Source organism: Aspergillus tanneri (genome assembly GCF_003426965.1).
Source record: "Aspergillus tanneri strain NIH1004 chromosome Unknown AapTan_8_pilon_pilon_pilon, whole genome shotgun sequence".
NCBI lineage: Eukaryota > Fungi > Ascomycota > Eurotiomycetes > Eurotiales > Aspergillaceae > Aspergillus > Aspergillus tanneri.
Window position 1 is genome coordinate 1,003,512 of NW_022984635.1, and position 23,231 is coordinate 1,026,742.

The following is a 23,231-nucleotide window of genomic DNA, read 5'->3' on the forward strand; positions in this document are numbered from 1 at the left end:
GCGTATAGCTCATGCAGATTCCACCGGTGTGAGCTGTTGGGGCAGACTGGTGGCTTTATGTGTAACGGTCGCACAGCATTACACGTGAGTTCTTTGTAATATAAACTACTCTATTTTATAGGGCAATGAACCTATTATGTAGATAAAAATGTTGTTATATTCCGACAACATTGCGCTCCTAAACCAAAGTATATGATTATTTAGGTGGCCATGGAAAGTCCTTCCAGGGTGTCCCCCTCTCCTGGTTCGCCAAATCAGCCAAGGACCCCCATTTCCACAATTTTTGATCGGCATTAACCAGCTCATTGACATTTCCCAGGCCTGTAGAAGTATGGTTAATCCGATTCTCTCCCATCAAAAAGCGCAGGTAGCTAGCTGGATACCAGGATGTTTGCGCTGTTGTCGCATCTTTATACTTTTGAAGCGAAATCTCCGTCACATCAATTTGACCAGCTCCTGCATCCTTCATAATCCCCGCTATTTCAGAGATAGATTGCGTGTCACCGGCCAGATGGGCCACATCAGGAATCTTCTCCTTTGGCAGAGCACACAGGGCGGCGACAGATCTCCCTACATCATCCAGGGAAGTAAAAGATATGGGAGTGTGCGGTGATCCCACACTTTCATACTTCCCATTCTTGGTATCAAACCCAAACCAAGGGCCAATACTATCTTCCAAGAATAGACCAGAAAAAACACGGCATACTTTGACTTTCGGGGTTAGCTGCCGCGCCAGGTTAAAATGCTTCGTCTTTTGATCCCATTCCAGATGAGGGAAGTCATGGATATAATGGTCCACTCCGAATTCCGAAGGAAAGTACACTTCCACCTCTGTCTCTGGCAATGCCCGCAGGAGCTTTTCTTTAAATTCGTGACCGGACGCACCAACAGTATTCACGAGGATTTGGACGTCTTCGAGGGCAGCAGCCAGGTTGTTCTCGTCATATTTGCGGGTTGTGAGCTTGACTTCGCACCTCGAGTCCGGAACCTGAGGAGATAATGTGTCTTGTCGCGAGAGAAGGATTATCTCAGAGAAATGGCTGCATAGCGGTGGAGATAGGAAGGCAGACGCCACGTGCTTGCCGAGATGGCCAGTCGCTCCAGCAATGGCTACAACTGGTTTCATGGCTGATGTTGATGTCGTAGTGGCTGCCAGCGAAATGTACAGAAAATTGTGTTGCAATATTTACCTCTCCAAGGATAAGGGCCCATCTTTAATATAGGTTTCTTTAATGTAGGTTGCTTCACAGTCTATTACGTCATATTGGCAAAGCAGACAAACAGAACAAATAAATCAAACCAAAACATGATATTTGTATGACTTCTGATTGGCTGAGATGTGTTTGCTTTAATTCAAGACAAACACTGCAAACACACGCGTACATCCCTCTCAGCACTATGAGTGGCCATTGCCGAACTATATAAAACACATCACTTCTTTATGCCAGCCAATTTGTCATCATGTTGCCTATGTATTTCTACAAATTGATTTATTTTGTTATGTGTACTCCTTTTCTCTCGTCATGTGTGATCTACTTGTACCACAAGTCGTACTGTGAAGTTTGCAAATATATATTTGACTGAATCGTTGATTCCAAACACACCACATGTACATTCTAAAATATTTAATCAACAATGATCGAATGGAAGGATTAACAGTAGAATATTAGGATTTATCATGGAGACTACTAAACGCTGGGGTGGGGTGGTGTTCGAGTCACCCCAGGACAACACTGATCGACATAATTTTCGACACATTTCTCGACAAAGACTGGGTGTGGTAAACGAAAACCTGCGTTTGCTCCTAGAAACCGGTAACTTGGCCCTCAAACTGAGTGTACCGAAGAAGATTCTCAAGCCAATGGCCATTTTGCTATTGATGAAAGACCGGGAATGGATGCGAAAAGCAGACTATCTGATCATCAATGCTGGAGCTGGACAGTCCACAGCCATTGGACTTGATTACACCTTTGAAACCTTTTTGAGAACTATTTCCCTTCCTTCCTCCGACTGGGCTAGGGCGGCTCGATGACAAATTTGGTTTTGGGGATGGGACAACATGGAGCAGAAATGGGGATACCATATTCTGAAACTAAACATGGTTCGAACATGGCCCAATCAGCTCTCTACGCAGGTCTCCTAGAACTGACAAACCGTTTTGAGTCTCAATACTTTGTACGCACCACGGACTCTTCGCCGCCAATGGATTTCCGACCGACCGCATATCCACTCTACAGGGCCAGTACCGATATCTGCAGTATTTGCCAAATGCCGACCGGATGCTATCTTCTTCTCTGATCCCTTTGTGGATGCTCTGCCGTTTACTGACCCTGTTATTCAGAGGCTCACGGTCGGTTCAAAGATCCCATGATATCAGCACTGCGGTGGAATTGACGCAGTCTGTTCGCGATGGAGATTATTTCAATGAACTAACTACCTTTGCGAGGTCAAAAAAAGAGTATGAAAATTTCTGGGCACGAATTCGTGGAGACACAGGAAGTGGAAAAAAAGTGGGAGAGGGAAAAAAGAAATTTATAATTCCGATGCGGGGAATCGAACCCCGAGCTGCTGTGTGAGAGACAGCGATGTTAACCATTACACCACATCGGATGTGATTGTTGGGTTGCTTAGCTCAAATAATGATTCTTGTGTTAGATTTGGGTTCGAAAACATTTGCCGCAACCGAATGAAGTAACATTGAAATCCCCGAGCAGGAGTTTTAGATTGATTCGAGTTACAATTGGAGCTTCTGCATGCGTCCCTTGGGATCTTGAAGAGCAGGGCTTGGCGATTGGACTTGCTGGAGATTTGAATACTGCTGTCCCTGCGTTGACTCTTTGAGACAATCTAGCTATTCCCTGAGCTCTTTTGTCCATCGATAACTTAGTTGGAGATTGCAGTATAGATTTCATTTCTGATCATACAATACTAGCTAATGCTACAGCAGATGTACATATGAGAGACCGAGCCTCTTCTTACTACCTGCCTGGCTTATTCGTCTTGTTTGCAGATCGCATTCTATGCATGACCAGAAAATTCAAGGACTGACTGGTTTCTCACCCGTTCTGCTTTCCAGGCTTCCTAATCATGCACGTAAAATGCAACTTGTCTTCAGCACATCCCTGTCGCCCCGTAAATTCATCGACAGTAAACTCAATAACATTCTCCTCCGGATCCGCCGAAATTTCTCTGAATCCCTTCCTCTTATACAGGCGATACCCCTGATCCGACGACTCAAGGTAACAGTCCAGGCCCAGTCTGTCTCCCACATCACATCCCCATTGAGTGATGAGTGATCCTGCTCCCCGACGTTCGAACCGAGGATGTGTCACGAGGAGCTCAAACACTGACTGAAATCAGTACATGTGGAACCACCACAGAGGGTAAAGCAATAAAAACCCACAGCAATGGTCCCTCCCATTTTCGCCAAAGAAGTGCTTCCGCTTGTCAAACAATTTCCCCATCACCATACGATACCCCTTCGCGTTCAAGCCAAACGGGATATGCATCTTTTCGTCCGTTCTCACAGAGGCACGCCATGCTCGGAGCCCTTCTTCTCCATGATAGATATGCCATTTGCCAATAGATATGATATCTCCCGAGTGGCTATCCATTACCTTCAGGTAATGTAGTGTCGGATCTGTATCTAATTCATGGACTATTCGATAAGCCATGTTGGTACCATACGGCGAGGAGAGGAACTCATCCAAGGTGACACTGTAATTTGGAACCTCTCCTGTGGTGCGTCCGAAGCCGGTTGGTGCCATAACTGTGAACAGGACGTTTATGACCCCTGGGATATCTTGTTTGGTGATATGTTCGACGAGGTATGACATTTTGGAGGGCCAGTGCTAGCCTCAGCTGATTCGGAGGGATTGAGTATATGTTGCCTTCGGCACTGAAGATGCTGATGAATTTTTCATGAGGTCTGGTCATTGAATTTGTCCCGGAGACTTCGACCGAGGGTTTAATTGGTGATGTTGTTTGCTGTAGAATCCAAGGGTACAGGCCGACGGTGCTGGATGTGGCTTTGGTGGGCCATAGTTCAGGTTGAGGTAGTTTTAAAGGGACAATGAAAGTATGAGGCTTATCTCGGTCGTTTATGCTTCAATCGGTGGCAGTGTTAGGTCTGGTGACCTGGGTGGAGGCTGGGAAGGTCAGCTACTGTCACTAAGTTTACCGAATACCATAAGAGGTCAACTGTACCATGACTTCAGATGCATAAGTTATGGATAATTCCATGGAAAAGGCAATATGACATGCTGAGTACATTGTCGAGAATGCTTCATCTTTAATCGAATCCTTAGGCAACGTGTATTATCACTAGTTGGGCTGCACGTGAAGCAGTAGAGTCCTATATGCCAGATTGCAGTTCATGGATTTATTTCACGCGTGCTACTTTTGTTGAATGAAAATTCGGCAGGCTGGATGGATGCCTGAAGATTCTGGTGTCCTATGCCGACCGAGATTAGCACATTATCCATCGTTTCAGGTACGTCCAAGACCCTCCACTCGAATCTAGACTTCGGCAGCAATCCAATCATTGCCGAAGCCGGTCCACAAGGCAAAACCCGTCATGCTTAGTTTTGATCTTGGCAGACATCATCAGCCCAGTGCAGTCGCCACACAGGTCAGGTCAGCTCAGCTGCAGTCACGTCACGACATGTGATGATCCTTCCTGATACTCATGCTTGAGATTTTCTTTGTCGTTCATCCTGTTGTTGTTAACAGAAACCAGTATGCTCAGTCAGTCCTGGCGATACGATGGCAGGTGGCTTTCTCTCCTACCACGAACCGGGCAGTATGTATCCTATCCTTGCTGTCTTCTGAGTCCAGGCGCTCCGCTAACTGACCGTATCTAGTTGTGGAAATTCTGGTTATTATCTCCTTTTTCTTCTTCCTTTCATTAGCCGAATGGCTATCAGCCAAAGTCATTCGGGCCGGTATAATCGGCCAAATCGCTGTGGGCATCATATACGGGGTTCCGATAGCCAATATACTGCAAAAGAAGTGGCAGGAAACATTCCTAGCCTTGGGATATGTGGGCCTTATCTTGATCATTTTTGAAGGTGGGTGCGGCTTGCTAAGCTTTAGGCGGAGACTTGACTACGCTTGGCTTTCTCTGTCTGTTCTGACGCGACATAGGCGGTCTTGGTGCTCGCATTGACCTTTTGAAGAAGAACTTGTTGCTGAGTACGTTGGGTGCGGCGACGGGCGTCTGCTTCCCCATTGGGTTTTCGTATCTTCTGCTATACCTCGGATATGGATATGGTATGAGACTGTCAATGCATCAGGTTGGTTTCTGCTAATTGGACTAGGAGCGGTTGAGACGTTCATTATCGGTGCCGCTCTCTCGGCGACTTCGTTAGGTAAATGGACTGCACTATATCCTGGAGAGACAGCCTCTAACTAGTGCGACTAGGTACCACATTCGCAGTCATCTCCTCCGCCGCAAAGACGGTTGACCTTTCGCAAACTCGCGTCGGCTCCATTCTCGTTAGTGCCGCCGTCATTGACGATGTTGTTGGCCTTGTCCTCTCCAGGTCCGTCTTCCTCTCTCCTCGATGAGATGCTTTATTGATAGCCTATAGTATAATTAGCGACTTGGGAGAAGTATCGTCCGGCGACAGTGTAAATCTAGGCTGGCTTATCGGCCGGCCGATCGTAGCCTCTGTAGCTATGGCTACCCTCACTCCCATCCTTACCAAATTCGTGTTCGCACCGATCTTCCGCAAAACCGTCGAACGTCGCTTTGCTCGCTACGATCATGTCTCGAATATCATTCTCATGACGCTGGTTCTCTCTGCGTTCATAACAATCGCGGCATACGCCGGCACATCAGTTCTCTTCGGCGCTTTCCTCGCCGGTACATTCCTGACATATATCCCGAGTAAACGACCCGAAGGCCCGTTTGTCGTGATGAGCCGTGAAGAGGGCGAAAGAGAGGCCGATAAGAGCCCGACGTTTGTGCATACTTTCGAGGCGTACCTTCTCGATGTGCAGGAGTATCTCATGGCTCCGCTGTTCTTCGCCAGTATTGGATTTGCGATCCCGTTTGTGCAGCTGTGGACGGGGAAGAGGATCTGGAGAGGCTTATTGTACACATTTCTTATGGTTATTGCCAAAGTATGTTCCTGCCACCAGTTCCTCCTTAGGGATATGAATGACTCACTGTGTATAGTTTGTCGTGGGAATTTGGGTCCCATCATGGAAATTCCTCACCAGGTTGTTCTCGAGAAAAAAGCCATCCAAAGTTCAAAAGGAAGCTCATCAAAAGCCCGACGAGAAGCAAGATCGCAACCCAACGTGGCTAGCGGGCTTGCTCTTGGGGTCAGCGATGGTCGCCCGCGGGGAGATCGGACTGCTGATTATCGAGATTGGATATAATCAGACGTCATATATAAGCGAAGAGGGCTTTATTACAGGCGTATGGGCGATTCTTCTGAACACAATCATTGGGCCTGTGACAGTGGGGTTGTTAGTCAAGTTTTACGGGCAGAGGATTGGAGAGGGGGAATGGGGAGTGCAAAAGCAGACCATACCAGGGAGAGAGGAGAATGGGAGAGAGGCTGTATGATATTGGATTGATGTTGACGTGCAAAAATGTAGATAGACTAATGGCGTTGTCCTGCATATGAGGGAATAGAGAACCATAGAAACATCAGGCATTTCACGATCGGACTAGCATGTATATCTATGCTAGATGACAAACCTCTCCCCGTTGACGAGATTCTACATCGCATACCGAAACACCACTCTCCTCGCCCATATCCATCAGCGCTTCTCTGACTACTTGTCCATTCGTACGGTAGGGCGGGGGGCCAGTTTTACACTGGGACAAAGCATGCATGGGTTGCTAGTATCCAGACTATAGAATAGAATTGCGTATAGTCTAACTTCTACTCGGTTTGAAAAGGTTCCTGATGCTTTCTGCCAAAAGATATAGAAATTAAGGCACGAGGGGAAATGCACTCTAGCTGCAATGGGCAAGGCACGTGCGAGGTTTAGACGGTCCATTAATTCCTCGATGTCGCAACTTCATGCATCGAAACTTCATCTAATTATCGTCTCTTAGTAACATATCCATCTCTAAATCTGCCATCCAACCATTTACAGTCGATGCAAATCGACTCGAACGCTATCTGGAAGTCTCTGCTACTGCTAGCTAGGGGAACGTTCAGCGCTATTGTGGGCGTACCTGTACGAATGTCTAGTATAGGAATTTTTAGTACAGCAAAGATCCAAATGTCAATGCTGTCGAAATACCGCACGAAAATTATCAAGCTGGTTTTGAGATCACGGAGGGCCGACCAATGTGTCAAACGGAAATCGTTTTTCTTAACACGCCATGACATGACTTCGAGATCTACAAGTTAGCCTCAAACCAGAAAGCAGAAACGCACATCCAGTACACTAAAACTGAGATCACTCTTGCGTGCGAATGAGAGCTTCGACAATACAATTTCCAGGTTACTTAGCAAGCGACGATGGAAATATGTGGACCAAGGCGATCAACGTTTCTAAACCAATGATATATACTGCCCGGTTCCATCTACATACACACATATAAATACATAGATCAATTATAATCAACCTGCACAACCAATCTCACCGGTCCATCCGGCACCGCCCCTCCAATCCCATCCACCGTCGCCTCAGAGCTGGTATACGCATTCTCCACAACGGCAGCCCCTGTCGTGATTGACGAACACTTGCTCCCATCATGGGCACAAATGCTCATCCCCTGCACGGTCTGTCTTGCATTCTGCGCTTGGATCGCAGAGACGTCCCACCCGGACCAGAGACCATTCTTCTCATCCCCGAAGTCAAACTCCCCCCATGTGCACGAGTACCCGCCGAACTGGTCGCGAGGCAACGAGTCCCCCTTCGCAGCGCCCCAGGCGCCCTGTGAATTCCCATCGAATGCCACGTATCGCGTCTCGCGCGGTCCCAACGTGAAGTTCACGGCAGAGTGGCCGTACCAGCCTGTCATTTTACCGTCCCGTCCGATTTTGTTCCAGATAACTACCGTCCAGGGCCCAGCGGTAGGCGAGTTGCTGCCGCGGAATTGAGCCACGTATTTGTATTGCCAGGCTGTGGAGACGTCCACTTCCATTATATTGCTTCCCCAGGGGACGCCGACATTACCGGCGTATTGGACCCCCGTGCCGGAGGGATCGGAGCGGGCGCCGAAGCCTTGTGTGGAGAATTGTTGATTGGACGGTTTGGCGGTCCATGGGGTAGGCGAGTCGGTCGTGATGGGGGGTTGTCTGGTGGTGGTAGCGTGAGGAAGGATGTTGAGGTTATTTGGGTCGAGATTGACCTTAAGGTTTGCGCCGATGATTGGCAAAGTGTTCTTTTCGTCGGTCTCGCCGACGGTAGGGAAGGTAGTTGGGGCTGGAGGGATGGGATCAGTGATGGTGACGATTTCAATATCGAAAATGGTGTGGACTGAGTCAAGATCGATGAGTTGTCGAGCTTTGTGGGCTGCCTTTACATGCACATCTGGATGCAGGGGATAACGACGATGGCGAGCCAGCGCTAGATGCGCAGTGGAGATAAAAAAGAAAGACTTCCACTGCATGATAATGTGGGAATCTTGCAGAAATAAATGAATGTGATGGTACTAGTGAAAGAGCGACTGTCCAACGAGACGTATCAAAAAGGGAGACACGATGAATGGTCAGAAGCAACGCAGACCCTCCATTCTGAGCTATCAATGGACATCGACTGCGTTGCGTTTGATAGGAGTGAATTAGTCTTGTGCGATGGGATAGCTGTCAAAAGCAGGATAATTTATGAGTTTGAGAAAGCAAGTTGCTGGAGTTGGTGTGGTCGTGGCCACTATTGATATCCAGCATGCCATACCTCCTGCTGCCGCGCAACGATGCATTCCAACCACCGTCTGATCTGGACATTCCACTGCCACCAATCATTGTATCGAGTAATTCGCAAAGAGGTTCAGGGCTTTCACAAGGTAACGTAGCGTAGATAGTCGACATTGTTGGAGCCTGTCTGGGCAGAGAATTTGCTCCGATCTATAGTGGAACTGCGGTCTGAACCTTCAAAGCGGTATGCTTCGATCCATACTGTTCAGTACAGTCATTGTTTCAAGAAGATTATTGATCTATAAATTTGTTAGTGATAATAATTACACGGCTCTTCTATGTGCTGCTGAAGGAGGACAGCGAGTATTACTAACATGCTTTTGAGTACGGAGCGGAAATTTGGTGGCAGATGTAACTATATACAGCTCTTCTGCTTGCTACACGTGCAGGACACGAGTATTATTAGGACCCTTCTTGAATACAACAGAGACATTAACTTGGCAGTGCGAGCCGAGGCTATATAGCTTTACTGCTTGCTGCTGGGAGGGCGAGAACCGTCGAAATACTCAGGCAGTGCACAGGCCAAACTTCACTATTTGCGTACCCTGTGATTCATTGTTGATGGTGTCTTATTGGTGTGATGTCCTGGACATAAATGTATAATTTTCCTATTATTATAATACGGCCGACATTTCCTTGTCTTGTTAATTAAATATTATACCATCTGGGCTCGGAACAGGTTCTATATTAAAATAACAACCACAGCTAAGAGTTTTAGAACTCCATTGAAAAGCCAACTTTTCTATGTAAATAAGGACTGTTATAAGTCAGAACCACACTATCTTTGAAGGTTGTATGAAATGCAGAAGTATTACACACTTGTTATTGCTATTCGTGTGTTAGAATTAGGACTACTACTTAAGGCAGGTACAGTATTCGTGTTTAGAGACGTGGAAACCAATGTAATAAAGCACCTTAAAATAGATAAAATAAAATTATAGTCGATCTTTAATTAACATGGCCAGGAATTCAGAACGAAAGGTGGGAAAAGCAAGATTGTTGCGGTGTTTAGTACCTGACTTGGGAACCGAACTGGTGCTATTTCCAGCGTATTATTTCCTAGCGTTCGAACGCTTCGCCACTCTTAGATACTAGAGATCAGGTGTTACTATATTCTTTGTACTATATTAACTTGACTGAGAAGGCAGTTCTGTACTGGGAAATCGAGGGCTTTTTAATAAATATTTCTCTGTAACAGCAGAATCCTGACTTGGATGTGCTCAGTATGCGGGAAGATATTATTATTTAGTATTATAAAATTAATTGTTAACCATGTCATTCTATTCCCTCTGTTTTAGCATATATTAAGGGGAAATATGCACTATCCCATAAAGACGGCTGTTAATTCCATGAACCAAGAAAGTGGACAATCAACCTCTTCATGAAACGAACAACCTGCAATCAGTTGTGCCCCAGTAATCAATACGACTTGGTGATAGACTAGTATCCAGGTCCACTGATGAACCTGCGATATTCCTCCCATAAAGGAGCGTCCCATTGGCAAGTATAGTATGATACTCTAATTTACTCAATTAGTAATAAGGATGAAATCCACGAATATGATTTTGTTTATAGAGCAGAAGGTGCAATGTAAAATTCCAGTGGCAATTAGATAAGCTAAAGTTGTTACGTGCAAGATGGTTTTTCCAATCCACTGTATTATATGGGTGCATTTCACCTGTTTCTGGATCACCCTATCCGTCTTGTCTGGTTACTCAAGGACAGCAAAGAGCTCCAAGGTAAGCCTATCTGAGCAGGAAAGAGCAGCTCATGAAAGGGGCTCAGTATTCTACAGACATAAACCTTACGGATGAGCTGGTGCTTCTGATAACTAGGTTCAAGGATCAACTTTACCCGCTACTTAAAAAATGGCCCAACATGCAACAATGCTCTTACACACAATGCCCTGCTGTACTTTCTATTTTACTGCAGGCTGGATACAATTCTGGCCTGAACTCTTTCAGACACGCGTATATGGCGGATTGCAAAGCTAGCGTCCGGATTTTGATCAACAATCGGAAATTTCGATTGTGACCAGATGAGCTTAGAGTTGCCAGCGTGCATTATAACCAAGAAATGGTGCAGCTAATAACCCAAGCATGATCTGGCCGCAGAAAACGGTTGCAGAGACTTGCAGTAGATTGTTTGCGACGCGAGGCACTTGCTTAACTATGGATCTGGTCTAACAGTCTTCTCAACTTCAAGGCTGCCAAAACCTACAATCTTCTGAAACTCAAGGTAGATTATATTGAAGAAGAGCATGAATGATCAGTTTATGTCACCATAGCGCTCAATTTCAGCATCGCTGACGGCTATGGCATGCCGGTTTCCAGTTCGTCGTCGATCGCGGAGCAACCAGGCTGATGAAACTGGATTATTCTGATTTGATCAGATATGGTCCTGTGCCCGTATAGAAAATAGCATACTGGCTGATTATGAAAGGCTCTGATGCTTATCGGATGAAATCAAGTTCACCGGCTCTGTACTTTCTTGGACATGGTACGGAGAGAAGCCCCATTCAGAGAATTCCGGTAACGATAGAGGTTTTAGCCAGTTCTTTGGAACTGAAGCCTTGAGGTTCTTTCCATAACCAGCTAGCGCCTGGCGTACTGTTTCTCACCTGCCGACTGCTGGATATCACTCATAAGTGCTCCCATAACTTTAGGAATATCGATCCAGAAGAAGTCAATGAGATGCCAGATGAGGAGAGGTGTCTGATTAGCGCGCTGGAAGGGCCTCTGGATGAGCTCGCTGCACAATATAGGAAGCCACAAAGGCTTTGCCGGAATTCTGATCAGATCTTGGAGGGACAATAAACGAAGCTGCCTCGGTTCATGAATCCCCAACTCAGCGGGAGCTTAACCAGTTTCTCCAAACTGGATTGGTTTGGAGATATAATAGTGCAGTGTTTTATGGCACTCCATTCTAAATAGCATTTACTATGGCCTTTATAGGGATGCGGAGAACCAGGTGGTCGCAAGGAGAACCCAAGACAACTCACCCTCCGGCTCACCTTTCAGGAGCAACAGGAGTGGGTGGTGCGACGAAGGAGCAGCAGCGCCATTACGAGTCGGCGTCAGGGACTGGTGACCCAGGTAGGGCTAGCGACTGTCAACCAGGGCAGTTCTTGGAGACGAAAGAACATAATAACCCGGGGTTTCTTTTGTCTGTTGCCAAGACCGCCCCTGGTTAGCTTGGCTCACCAAATGAGCACTAAAATGGAAAGGGAAAGACAAAGATGTCTCTAGAAAATCAAATACATATGTGAACCGATTACGTAGTAGTAAGTTATGCAATCCATTCCTCTAAGTGCGTGGTTTTCATCAACAGTATATCATCACAACCACTGCAATACGATCTATATTCACTACTCGACCCATCCATCCCCCACCCCCAGCATCCAGTTCATCCCAACAAGCTCCAATCCATGCCGTTGCACCCATTCGGCCGCCTGGAACGATCGTCGCTGCACAAACTCGTCTCCGCCCACATCTGCCTTGGTTAACGCCAGTCTATCTGGCTCTCGAAACAAAAGAAACAGATACCGATGTGGTTTAGACCTATCCAACTGATCAACGATGTACAAATCAACGTTCAATCCAATCCGATTGCGTACTCATCCTTTGGCCCGGGCCCAAGATACTCCGTTAGCACATTCAATGCATCACCGTCATCCATACCCGGTACCAATCCAGACAACACCCAGTGTCGCCAGTACGCGAACTTGGGATCATCCGGTGTCGGTGCATCCGGATCTATAAGAAGAAGTGTGTATGTTTTTGATGACCACGTGTTCTTTTATACCAGTTAATTTAGTGTATGCGTATACCAAGGAGGAAGATGTACATACCTCCGGGGTAAACGAAACGCTCGGTGCTTGTTTACATTCACTTGCGCGGAACAGGTTCCCCAGATTGACTTGTCTCTCGCCAAATCGGACGGAAAGCTCCGTCAAGGGCTTGAAGTCATCCGGGATCAGTGGGGCGGAACCCGGCACTAGGCCAGCTTTTAGGAGTGATGAGGAGAGGTTTTGTGCGTGCGTAACTAGAGACATGGTGTGGTGTTGCTTGGGCTTGTTGTTCTGGAGGGGGGGGGTTCATATATCTTTCTGCGTGGTGTTGATCTGGGCGATGGAGTGGATGTTACTGGTGGAAGAATGTAGCGCCAAGACGGACATATTCTTACTGTTTACCCCTCATGAGGATAGATCTAGAGTTTTATTCGGGATGCTTGTGGAGTGAAGATGACGAGGATGATGATATCGTGGGTGGAGTGCCTAGGTAGTCTATGAGATGGTGGGAGCACCTGTCTTTATCTGTTCGTGAAAATTTGTAGTTGAAGATAAAATTTAATTATAGAATCTATTGTAATGGCTTTGTTCTTGGGAATTCAAAGAACAAAACTGGTGAAACAATAGGTGTAGATACAAGAAATAGGAGATATGTATAGCAGGCTACCGTAGGAGACGCCGCCACAATAGATATTTGATTCCATATTTCCAAGTTGGGGCTTCAATATTGATCAATTTATACCCCGTTAGATCATCATTATCACATCATGCATCACTCCACAGCCACAGATCCGTCTGAAGTCCCTCTCTCTCTGCATCGAGAATCAAATTATTCGCATCCAGTTGATCCGTCACGGACAGCATATGATCCATCGAAAGACCAAGTTCTCGCCAATCAAAAGGTAAGTCTTCCTCGTTGGAAGGTAACGCAGGGGTACTGCTACCGACATATAACGCAGGCAGAGCATTCTCCAGCCCGGCTACACGGTTTTCACCAACCGGAGCCACAAGATGCGATCTTGGATTCTCCCCCTGTGGGGGCTGTGCTTGAGACCGAATCAATGGCTGCACAAGCTCCTCTAACAGCTCGATTTCCGACTTGCGGAGTTGTGCGACCCGATTCCCTCGTGCGATCATATCGTCTAGTAGATTGAATCCGATTTCGCGGTAGTTGGGGTCGGGGAGGGTGTCCGGGAGTATGGCAGAGATTAGGGATAGTACAAAGAAGGAGGAGAATAGGTTCTCCAGGTCGAAGGGAAGGAATGTTTCTGATATTTGTTAGTGTGAATCGTCTGTAGAGTGATTCGTGGTGCTCACCGAGGATATTCTGGTCACGCAATGCACACAATATCCGCAACGATTTGGTTGCCGAATCAGTGCATGCTTCCAGCAGGGTTCGAACAGGCGATGATAAGGTGCGGAAAACATCGCCCTCTTCGAAACAGCTGAGTCGCTCCCATAGGAGGCTCAGGACAAGGGGTCGAGTAGTAACGATGATACACTGATAGAGTTAGGTAGATACATATTTGCTTAGTGCTACTCACGTACCAGATGACAGGATAAGGTCAATCGTGTTGTGACACCCGATAGGGCATCCACGGAATTGGAGAAGCGATGTGCAAACACGTTTTCTAATTCTCGTGAAAGATCCGTCATTTCGTGCAAAACAGACCGGACTTTGCGAAGGAAACGGCCGCCTAGTTTTCCATCCGGGCTATAAACAGCTGGTAAAGTCAGACAAGAACGCAGTGGAAAAGAGAAAAAAGAAGAAAACGAATCCCCTACTGTTAAGGACACGGGTAATAACCTGTGAAATTTTAACATGAAGACTCAACGCAGCCTCCCTATGAGAACTCGTTCTCGGGTCCCATAGGACGGTGGTGATATCCTCATCATTTACCGAATTAGGCGACCCTTGTAAAGAAGAAAATTTACGGTCTAATATATAGACTGTCCACCAGATGTTACTACATCGGTCCACTAGCTTCTGTCCTAGCTGCTCAACTGGCAAAGCACGGTGGAACCCTTCCACCAGGCACATCCGCATTGCATGGCCGATCTATCGGATTAGTTTTTACCACTAGACTCCTGCAGTATGACTCACGTAGCAATAAGCAGTGTCTCTCATATCCACCGAGTGAAGATATAATGCAATTAGGGCAAGCACCTCAATGGCCAGAGTCGGATCGTGCCACAACCCACCAGTATCAGGGAGGAGTGACATGGCTCGCGAGAAGTACTTGGTCCAGCCTGCTGTATTGTGCGATTTTCGTACGGGGGCTAAGAAGGCGTCCCCGAAGGCTAGCACAATCAAAAACTGGATGTACCAGATTCGATTTTCTTGGACCTTGACAGCGGCATTTTCGTAGAAGCCATAGAGGTGTTGCAAGAACTCCTTCTCATCGAACATTTGGTACAGATGGCCGAAATGGAACTGAACCGTGTTGTGGATATACAGGGCATGTTCCAACGAAGGCAGTCCGCTTATATCGGGCGCTTCATCCGAGCTGGCCCGACGCCAGTGGATTTGATACGCGTCACCGTCCACAGCTAAAGGGATCGGCTTGGGGTTGTTTGGGTTCAAGCGGGTTTGGATGTTGCTGAGGACACGACGACTGAATGACCAAGTCGACGTGGGACCGAGGAACACTGTTCAGGTCAGTCGTTGCACAAAACACAGCTCCAGACAGCTTACGCCAGATTCGTTGTCTCCGACCAGTATGCTTGACATAGGTAGATGGAGAGACTAATGGGTTGGAAGCAAACCGGTCATCATACCGGCTTCCATCAGGAGGTTCCAATATTGATTCTTTGGCACCCTCTGATGGTTGTCCTGTTGCTGTAAGCCTATACGCATTCGCAATTCCGAAGCAATAGATCGACATACGTTGTATGAGCGCATCAGGGCTGCTATTCCCCAATGTACGCGCCCGCTTTCTAGGCGGCTGTGGCGACGAGCCTTCGAGCTCTTCCACCCTCCGCCGCAAAGATAAGAAGAGTCTGGAGGGTGTCAATGTCAATGTCAAGAATATAGAAGCTCTAGATAGGAATAATTACTCCTCGGAGACCGTGATCTTTCGGTCCTCCTCAAAGACACACTCCTGCCGGCGCTGGCTGCATTTGTCGCAAGGTTGTGTGCCGGAGCATTTGACTTTTCGAGATCGACATCTTTGACAGCTACACTGGTTAGAAATTTTATAAACATTTGGAAGATATCTGAAGCATACGCATTGGAGGTTCTTTTGGTACGCTGTGACTGGTCCATATTACATGGTCGAGGACCTGCACGAGGTATGGCATCGGGCATCACAATTGAGATGGAAATGGCGGATCTCATTCATCGTGATGACTTGGCGGTGTTACCGCTGAGTCATCGGCCCCCACGTGGAGATAAGATAAGGAACGGGGGCGTTGCCTTGGTGCCTGATTCATCGCATCCTGTCCAGTGCCACTCGAAAGATCGCGTGCATTCTACGAGTCAGAACGCGCAGCACGAACATCCAATTACTTTTACTCTAAAGCATCCTTCATGCATTGGAGACGAGCCGCAGAGGAGAAATTCTTATCTAAGTTTCAACTCGGCACTCCACAGATATCATCCAATGCCGATTATCTACCCTATGGGGCTAGTTGGTCAAGGCACCAGCAACATGAACTTCGGAAGCCGTAGCAAATTGGCAACAAACATAAGGTCATTGAGCTTGATAGTCGGGGTTACTCACCAATAATGCAGAGGAACCAGGAAGTTCCGAATGATAACACAGCACGTCCACACTGACGAATTGTCGAATTCCATCGGTATGGAGTAGTCCACTAAGACATCTCGTGATCCACATCAATCACGAATTGGAGACACACTAAACTTAATGCGGAAGGAAATGCGCCGGGCTCAGTGCTGACCAATAAAAGCGCAGGACGGGGAAATCCTCGGGAAGCACGGTCCGAGAGCCCTGTCTAGGTACAGAATATCCAAGGTCCAGGGTCCAGGCCACCACTTCACTCGATTCTACATATATGACTCGTGTCTCCCCGGATTCTTTCCCGCGATCCTCTTTCCCTCATACTTGGAGACCAAGATAGTCATCCACAATGACCGGGCTACTTCCTCATCCCTTTGACCCCATCACTCCTGCGGAGATCCAGTTGGCTACCAAGATCCTCCAGGCGGCATTCCCCAGAGTGAATCTTCGATACAAGAAAATTGATATCCAGGAGCCACCGAAGAAAGATGTTGTTCCTTTCGTTGAAGCAGAGAGACTAGGGAAACCCCTCCCACCTCGACCCGCACGTCTGCTTCAAGTGATGTTCCACCGGTTGGACACTGGTGCCTTTTACAGGGCTTTGTTGAATGCTGGATCACGATCTGTCATCTCTGCGAAGGAGCTACCAAAGGAAATTCAGGTACATATCATACTGAGAATCACAGTCGCATAATAAACCACTGACTGGACGCAGGGCCCCGTCGATATCGACGAGATGGGTGAGATCGAGCAGCTGTGTCTCAATCACCCCGTCGTCCAGGAGGAAGTAGCCAAGATGCAGCTCCCGGCGGGAATGACTGTCTGCAACGATCCATGGATTTACGGAACTGATGATCCCAAGGAGAATCGTCGTTTGTTTCAATGTTACATGTACATTGTTGCCACAGACCACCCCCAAAACAATCATTATTCATTACCCTGCAAATTCTCTCCCGTATTTGACGGCATCACTCGCGAACTGGTCCGCATTGACTATCTCCCCGGCGGAGCCGATGCGCAGTCCACTGAGACTCAGCCATGGAAGCCAGTGGAGAGCATCCAATACGCGCATGACCTTCTGCAGGAGCCGCTGCGGACTGATCTCAAGCCATACCTTGTCCAGCAGCCAGAGGGTCCTTCATTCAAAGTCCAAGATAATCTGGTTTCTTGGCAAAAATGGAGATTCCGCGTGGGATTTAACAGCCGGGAAGGTCTTGTCATCCATAATCTCACGTACGATGGGCGAAACGTGTTTTACAGACTGTCCGTGTCAGAGATGACGGTGCCATATGGTGGTATGTCGCGAATTGTCCTCTCCCCCACCATGGTCCTTTCTCACAAACCCAGACCCCCGTGCACCATTCCACCGCAAGCAGGCATTCGACGTCGGTGACGTCGGCTTCGGTATCACGGCAAACCAGCTCTCTCTCGGCTGCGACTGTCTCGGCCATATCAAGTATTTCGACGGCTACCGGGCCGATGCGAAAGGCAACCCTGTTCTGCTGAAGAACGTGATCTGTCTACACGAGCAAGATAACGGTCTGCAGCACAAACACACTAATTACCGCTCCGGCGCCGCAACAGTGGTGCGCAATCGCCAGCTAGTCGCACAGATGATCTGCACCGTCGCCAACTACGAATACATTTTCGCGTTTATTTTCGACCAAGCCGCCAATATCGAGCTGGAGGTGCGGGCCACCGGTATTCTCTCCACCGTGCCATTTGACAACCATGTTTTTGGCACCACCGTACCCTGGGGCACCAACGTCGGACCCGGCGTGATGGCACCATATCACCAACATCTGTTTTCGTTCCGAATCGACCCTGCGCTAGACGGTTTCCAAAACACAGTGTATTACGAAGATAGCGTACCTATACCAGAAGACGAATCAAACCCCTATGGTGTGGGGTACACCACGGAGCAGACGGTCCTGAAAACTAGCGGCACCGCCAACACGAACGTCGAGCGCCACCGCGTGTTCAAGATCCGCAACGACGCCTGTATTAATCCCATCACGTACAAACCCATAGCATACAAGCTGCAGACCTCGCCCAGTCAGATGCTCTTAGCGAGTCCGCGGTCCTACGGCTCCAGAAGGGCCGTCTTCGCTACCAAGCCCATCTGGGTCACTCGGTACCAGGACGGAGAGCTCTTTGCTGCTGGTGAATTCACGAATCAGAGCAAGGAGAGTCAGGGGTTAGAGAAATGGGTGGACCGGAAGGATTCGGTTGAAAATGAGGATGTGGTTCTTTGGCACAGTAAGTCCTCCTTCTTTTCTCCATGCTCCTTTTCTCTCCCTTTTCAAAAATACAAATATCTGTTGTCAGAAATAAGAAAACTAACGAAACGAAAAAGCCTTCGGCCTAACCCACAACCCCCGCATCGAAGACTTCCCCATCATGCCAATGGAGCGCGTCAGTGTATCGCTCAGACCCGACGGCTTTTTCACTAAGAACCCTGCGCTGGACGTTCCCCCATCCACTCAATCCTTCAACCAGTCGACATTGCATTCGCATCCGGCGTGCTGTGGTGATCGATCAGTGAAGTTGTGATTGTACATACCTAAATAGCTATATCACTAACTAGATAGGCATTAATGACACGCGTCTATGATGTATTTGATTTCCTTGTTTTTGTTTTCCCTATTTTTTTAAACCTTTTTTAAATGGTATCGGGAATCCTATCGGGATCCAACTTCAACTTCGGCGACGATGGATGACTCAGACGGCGATTATTTCCACGGCAAACTAGTAATTATTTAATAGCGTCCTTGCAGGCTCTCAAGCTCCTCAGTTTCATTTCCCCGTCCACTGTCTATTACTCTACCTGAAATACCATCCACAATGTGTATGAAAGCTACGTGTTCTACTTGTCGTAGGTCGACCCTGTCTGATTTTTGAGTCTGACTAATCTATTCAATTAGACAAAACAACCTGGTGGGGCTGTGGCAACCACATCGCCTCCGTGATGGATGCGGTGCCCGAGAGTGAACGCTGCAATTGCACGCCGCAAGTGGAAAGAGACGGGAAGATGTATCCTCCTAAGGCGGAGAAGGCGTGACTACAGGGTTGTACGGTTTCCTAGGATTACAATAGAGGATGGCGCTGCGGCTATTTTAGGTGACATAAATGACGTATTGATGCTATGGTCTATGTACATAGACATGAACATGGAGTTTTTGTCTCGTTCTTTTGTGGTTTGTAACAATATGCGTGCCTAAGCCTCCACCAAGGCATGGAAACATCCGGTGCCATGGGTATGCGAGTGGTTCTGGGGCCTTTTCTTGCGAATGGCCGCCCTGCGCTTCCGTTCAGTCGAACGCTGGACGATAGAGACAGTGGAGTTTCGCGGAGGAATGGTCGCCAGACTGTTGGCATAGGTAGCCACCGCGAAAGCTGTGGCCTTGGAGTTGATCAGGAAGGCCTCGTGGTTGAGGTTTGCGAAGTTGTCGCCCTTAGCGTGATAGTTCTTATCGTACGCCACGCCGGCCTCGCCACCAAATAACTTGGCCTGCTCCTCCGTCTTGATACCCTCAGCGCCTGTGAAGAGCCCACCGGCCGGGATGCCGCTCGAAATGAAGGCCTCGTAGTCAGAGCGCCCGTCAAACTCAGTCGGGATATACGACAAATCCAGCGAGGTAAAATACTTCTCGAATAGGTGCTCAATCTGAGCGGATCCTGGTGGCCCGGATTGGTTGAAAGCTGAGCCATCGCCATCATAGATCATTAGACCGTAGTTTGGAGAGGCGATCATGTCTAAGTTAAGATACAGTCTCAACTTAGCCAGCTCGGTCGCGTTCAGACTGTTTACGTAGAAGTCGCTACCCAGAAGGCCGAACTCCTCCGCTGTCCAGAAGCCGAAGCGCACAGCATTCTTGACCGAATACTTTGTCAGGGCCTTAGCGATGACCAGGTTGCTAATGATGCCGGAACCATCATCGTTGATCCCCGGGCCTGCCTCGACGGAGTCGGTGTGGCCGCCAAGACTGATAACGTTGTTGGGATCGCCCCCCTTGGTCTGCGCAATGACATTATACGTCGTACGGTTCTCCAGCTGGCTGTTCACCCACAGATCGACGTCTCCTGACCCGGCTTTGATCAATTCTAACAGTGTCTGACCATCTGCCTTAGTGATGCCAACAATCGCCGAATAGGGGCCCTTGTCGCTGGTGGCCCCTCCCAGAGTACCTGCAACAGGACCCTCCACATTGTTATAAACGATAGTGGCAGCAGCATCAGCCGCGGCTGCAAGCACTGACTTGTCAGCGAATGAGCACTCTCCACGCTGTACCAAAGCAATTTTGCCGGAGATGTCCTTGGGGTAGTCGGAGGCTACGCAACCAAGGTTGGACACGACCGACAGTTTTCCAGAGACATCGACACTGGGACTATAGGTCATGGTCTGAGCCTCGATTTTCTCACCATCCACTGTGAGGGACTGCTCAGCCTTCGTCCACAGGTGCACCTGTGGCTGCTTGTAAACATTGTAGTAGCCCGTCTTTTTCAGCTCATTGAACAGGTACTCAACAGTGTCCTGATGGGCTTTACCGCCAAAGACACGGTTCTTTTCGGGGTAGGAATAGGCGAAATCCTCCAAAACTCGTGACCCAGCGAGGAGATCTTCGAGCTGAACATCTTCGGGGAATGATTGCTATCGAGACTGTTGTCAGCAGAAATGGTCTTGAGAACTTCATACTAAAGGCGGACTTACTGGAGAAACGAGCGGCTTCCCTTGACCATTGGCCAGGGCCGTAGAGACCAAGGAGGCCAACAACAGGGACTTCATAGAGATCAAGGTAAGAATAAAGTCCAAAATAAACGATTGATGACACCGGATGATTCCTCAGTGTCCCATGGTGGGTGCATCTCGCGCATTTATAGCCGCACCACATTTTATGGTGACAGCATCGTAGCTTCCCCTTGAGCCACTCCCCGCATTCTTTGCGGGCGCTATCGCGCGCATGGGGACAGCATCTTGCCTGTGATCGGGGCTGGAAGGAGCTTGGCGCGATGATGAAAGCTGGGCCAAGAGCCTCGCGCCGCTTGGCAAGATAAGACAGTATCTTGGGGCAAGCCAATTTCACGGTCATCCGACGGCGATTTAGGACAGGGTTGCACTGGCCAAGACAAGTTTCAATTTGGGTTTCTTGGGAGGAATTGTGGATGGTCATGTTGGAAGACACTCATGAGATGGCGTCGTTGCCACCGATATAGAGGGAGGGGGTTGGTGCGAATCCTGTCCAATCGGAGCAGATCGCTGGTTCTTATGCAGTCATCTTTCTCTTTACATGGTTGTTCATCGTGTCCTGTTTTGTCCGTCTCACTCGTCGAGATGTTGATCTGGTTCTCTTTTAGACCTCCTTCCGGAAGATATTCAGGCACTCCTTGAACAGACCCAAGGGACCCCCTCTAGTCCACATTTGACCTCTCTAGACTATCAGAACATCAACAAAGTCCAGCCGCTGTGAGACCGCACACTTACTCCGAAGTAGTGTTCCTCTTATATTTGTCACGTCACAGCAAGGGAATTGTGATGCTTAGATGAGAATGAGTATACAATACTAACGGAACTAGTACTGTTAAGATCTCTAGAGTTAGTGAGGGATAATTCAAGTACGAATGCTCATTTCATTTATACGGTAGCATACCGTGAACCAAAGTGATGGCCCTCAGAAAAAACACAATACTTGCTTTCGTGGAAAGAATTGCCATAGTTATATCTGTCCGCTGGGCATTTATGACACCCCTTCTTTAACCCAAGTTTTTTCATTATATTTGCCAACCTAAGAAACGGAAGTTACAAGGTGATCTGCATCTTGAGGATCCATATAAACCCAAAACCACTTTCGTACAGTCATTGATACGCGGATTTTATGCCTGTTGCTAGCTATTGATTTCATATGCGACTCAATTTTCTGCTACCGAGAGCTCGCGAGAAGAAGGGTAGAAGGACGCACTCACTGAAGACTTAGTTTATTAATAAGTATGGTAGGCCAGCATGCGATTGACTAATCACAGGGGGGATAAACGAAAACAAAACCTATGCGCTTAATGTTAATCTCAAAATTCTTCAAATGAGCTCATCTTCGCTTCGCCTTGAAGATTCTGGACTCCAGCGCCCGCTGGGGTGCGAGCTCATTGCAGGAGACCCGGTCTATTGACCAGGGCACCTGCTTTTACTAGGATTTAAATATACTCACTCTTCTCTCGGATTTAAACAAGTGCCCGCTCCCCGCTGTCACGGTCTTTGCTGGGTCATGAATATGCCCGTTACTCACTGGGACTTGTCATATGAGGACTGGGTGTCACCTGGAGAGACGGTTTTTCTATTTCCCATGTCAACAACTGTCAGCATTTTTCATGATGTGGGAAGGGAGGAGAGGAACTTAGCTATTATTCTGTTATTTCTAGGGCCATTGTTGCTTACGTTCTCTTGGCAGAGACCAAATCTTTTCTGTATGTTGTCGTGCCTGAATAAACATATGGATGCTTCTGAAGACTCGGCCACTCTTAGCGCTAGTTCTCTGGCGTAAGGTACCTATATTAATGTTTCTCTTGTCCTAAGTGCAATCTACATCATTATATAGTAAATGTAGTTGATATACACTTTATAGACCGTGGGTTATTCAATAACTGCTGATCAACCTTCTGTGCGTCCCAAACGATGGAACTTCGCCTCCCAAAGTTGACGATCAATTCCTAACACTTTGTCTGTGCATCACCTCTAAAAGACATCATGTCACAGCTTTCTTTCTTTCGAGGGACAATACGTTATCTAAGGATTACGAATGGATAGGAACTAAAGCATCAATA

The 23,231-nt window shown here is 47.8% G+C and overlaps 9 protein-coding genes and 1 non-coding gene across 10 annotated transcripts; 3 read left to right on the plus strand and 7 right to left on the minus strand.

The window, feature by feature from the left end:
• Positions 1 to 196: 196 nt before the first annotated feature.
• ATNIH1004_010947 (isoflavone reductase family protein) lies at positions 197 to 1,126 on the minus strand (the record flags this gene model as incomplete). Its single annotated transcript, XM_033575515.1, has 1 exon — positions 197 to 1,126. One exon carries the CDS (start codon positions 1,124 to 1,126, stop codon positions 197 to 199), a length of 930 nt encoding a protein of 309 aa, XP_033421370.1.
• Positions 1,127 to 1,678: 552 nt separating this feature from the next.
• ATNIH1004_010948 (uncharacterized protein) lies at positions 1,679 to 2,032 on the plus strand (the record flags this gene model as incomplete). The annotated part of the gene is made up of 1 exon (XM_033575516.1): positions 1,679 to 2,032. One exon carries the CDS (start codon positions 1,679 to 1,681, stop codon positions 2,030 to 2,032), a length of 354 nt encoding a protein of 117 aa, XP_033421371.1.
• Positions 2,033 to 2,538: 506 nt separating this feature from the next.
• Positions 2,539 to 2,610, minus strand: ATNIH1004_010949. Its single transcript has one exon. It is a non-coding gene; the product is annotated as a tRNA-Glu (tRNA).
• A 446-nt stretch (positions 2,611 to 3,056) lies between these two features.
• ATNIH1004_010950 (uncharacterized protein) lies at positions 3,057 to 3,836 on the minus strand (the record flags this gene model as incomplete). The annotated part of the gene is made up of 2 exons (XM_033575517.1): positions 3,057 to 3,346; positions 3,404 to 3,836. The coding sequence occupies 2 exons, from the start codon at positions 3,834 to 3,836 to the stop codon at positions 3,057 to 3,059; spliced, it is 723 nt and encodes a 240-aa protein (XP_033421372.1).
• A 928-nt stretch (positions 3,837 to 4,764) lies between these two features.
• Positions 4,765 to 6,577, plus strand: SSC1 (cation:proton antiporter; the record flags this gene model as incomplete). Its single annotated transcript, XM_033575518.1, has 7 exons — positions 4,765 to 4,801; positions 4,863 to 5,069; positions 5,146 to 5,271; positions 5,319 to 5,369; positions 5,423 to 5,543; positions 5,592 to 6,126; positions 6,182 to 6,577. The coding sequence occupies 7 exons, from the start codon at positions 4,765 to 4,767 to the stop codon at positions 6,575 to 6,577; spliced, it is 1,473 nt and encodes a 490-aa protein (XP_033421373.1).
• A 1,002-nt stretch (positions 6,578 to 7,579) lies between these two features.
• On the minus strand, positions 7,580 to 8,584 carry ATNIH1004_010952 (putative allergen Asp F4-like; the record flags this gene model as incomplete). Its single annotated transcript, XM_033575519.1, has 1 exon — positions 7,580 to 8,584. The coding sequence occupies one exon, from the start codon at positions 8,582 to 8,584 to the stop codon at positions 7,580 to 7,582; it is 1,005 nt and encodes a 334-aa protein (XP_033421374.1).
• A 3,898-nt stretch (positions 8,585 to 12,482) lies between these two features.
• On the minus strand, positions 12,483 to 12,942 carry ATNIH1004_010953 (uncharacterized protein; the record flags this gene model as incomplete). Its single annotated transcript, XM_033575520.1, has 2 exons — positions 12,483 to 12,683; positions 12,739 to 12,942. The coding sequence occupies 2 exons, from the start codon at positions 12,940 to 12,942 to the stop codon at positions 12,483 to 12,485; spliced, it is 405 nt and encodes a 134-aa protein (XP_033421375.1).
• Positions 12,943 to 13,443: 501 nt separating this feature from the next.
• Positions 13,444 to 15,985, minus strand: ATNIH1004_010954 (putative C6 transcription factor; the record flags this gene model as incomplete). The annotated part of the gene is made up of 9 exons (XM_033575521.1): positions 13,444 to 13,946; positions 13,996 to 14,179; positions 14,227 to 14,392; positions 14,637 to 14,737; positions 14,783 to 15,327; positions 15,374 to 15,511; positions 15,566 to 15,678; positions 15,736 to 15,855; positions 15,906 to 15,985. The coding sequence occupies 9 exons, from the start codon at positions 15,983 to 15,985 to the stop codon at positions 13,444 to 13,446; spliced, it is 1,950 nt and encodes a 649-aa protein (XP_033421376.1).
• A 782-nt stretch (positions 15,986 to 16,767) lies between these two features.
• On the plus strand, positions 16,768 to 19,479 carry ATNIH1004_010955 (uncharacterized protein; the record flags this gene model as incomplete). Its single annotated transcript, XM_033575522.1, has 4 exons — positions 16,768 to 17,079; positions 17,134 to 17,713; positions 17,766 to 18,677; positions 19,343 to 19,479. The coding sequence occupies 4 exons, from the start codon at positions 16,768 to 16,770 to the stop codon at positions 19,477 to 19,479; spliced, it is 1,941 nt and encodes a 646-aa protein (XP_033421377.1).
• Positions 19,480 to 19,635: 156 nt separating this feature from the next.
• Positions 19,636 to 21,204, minus strand: LAP2 (M28 family metallopeptidase; the record flags this gene model as incomplete). Its single annotated transcript, XM_033575523.1, has 2 exons — positions 19,636 to 21,069; positions 21,130 to 21,204. 2 exons carry the CDS (start codon positions 21,202 to 21,204, stop codon positions 19,636 to 19,638), a joined length of 1,509 nt encoding a protein of 502 aa, XP_033421378.1.
• Positions 21,205 to 23,231: the final 2,027 nt, after the last annotated feature.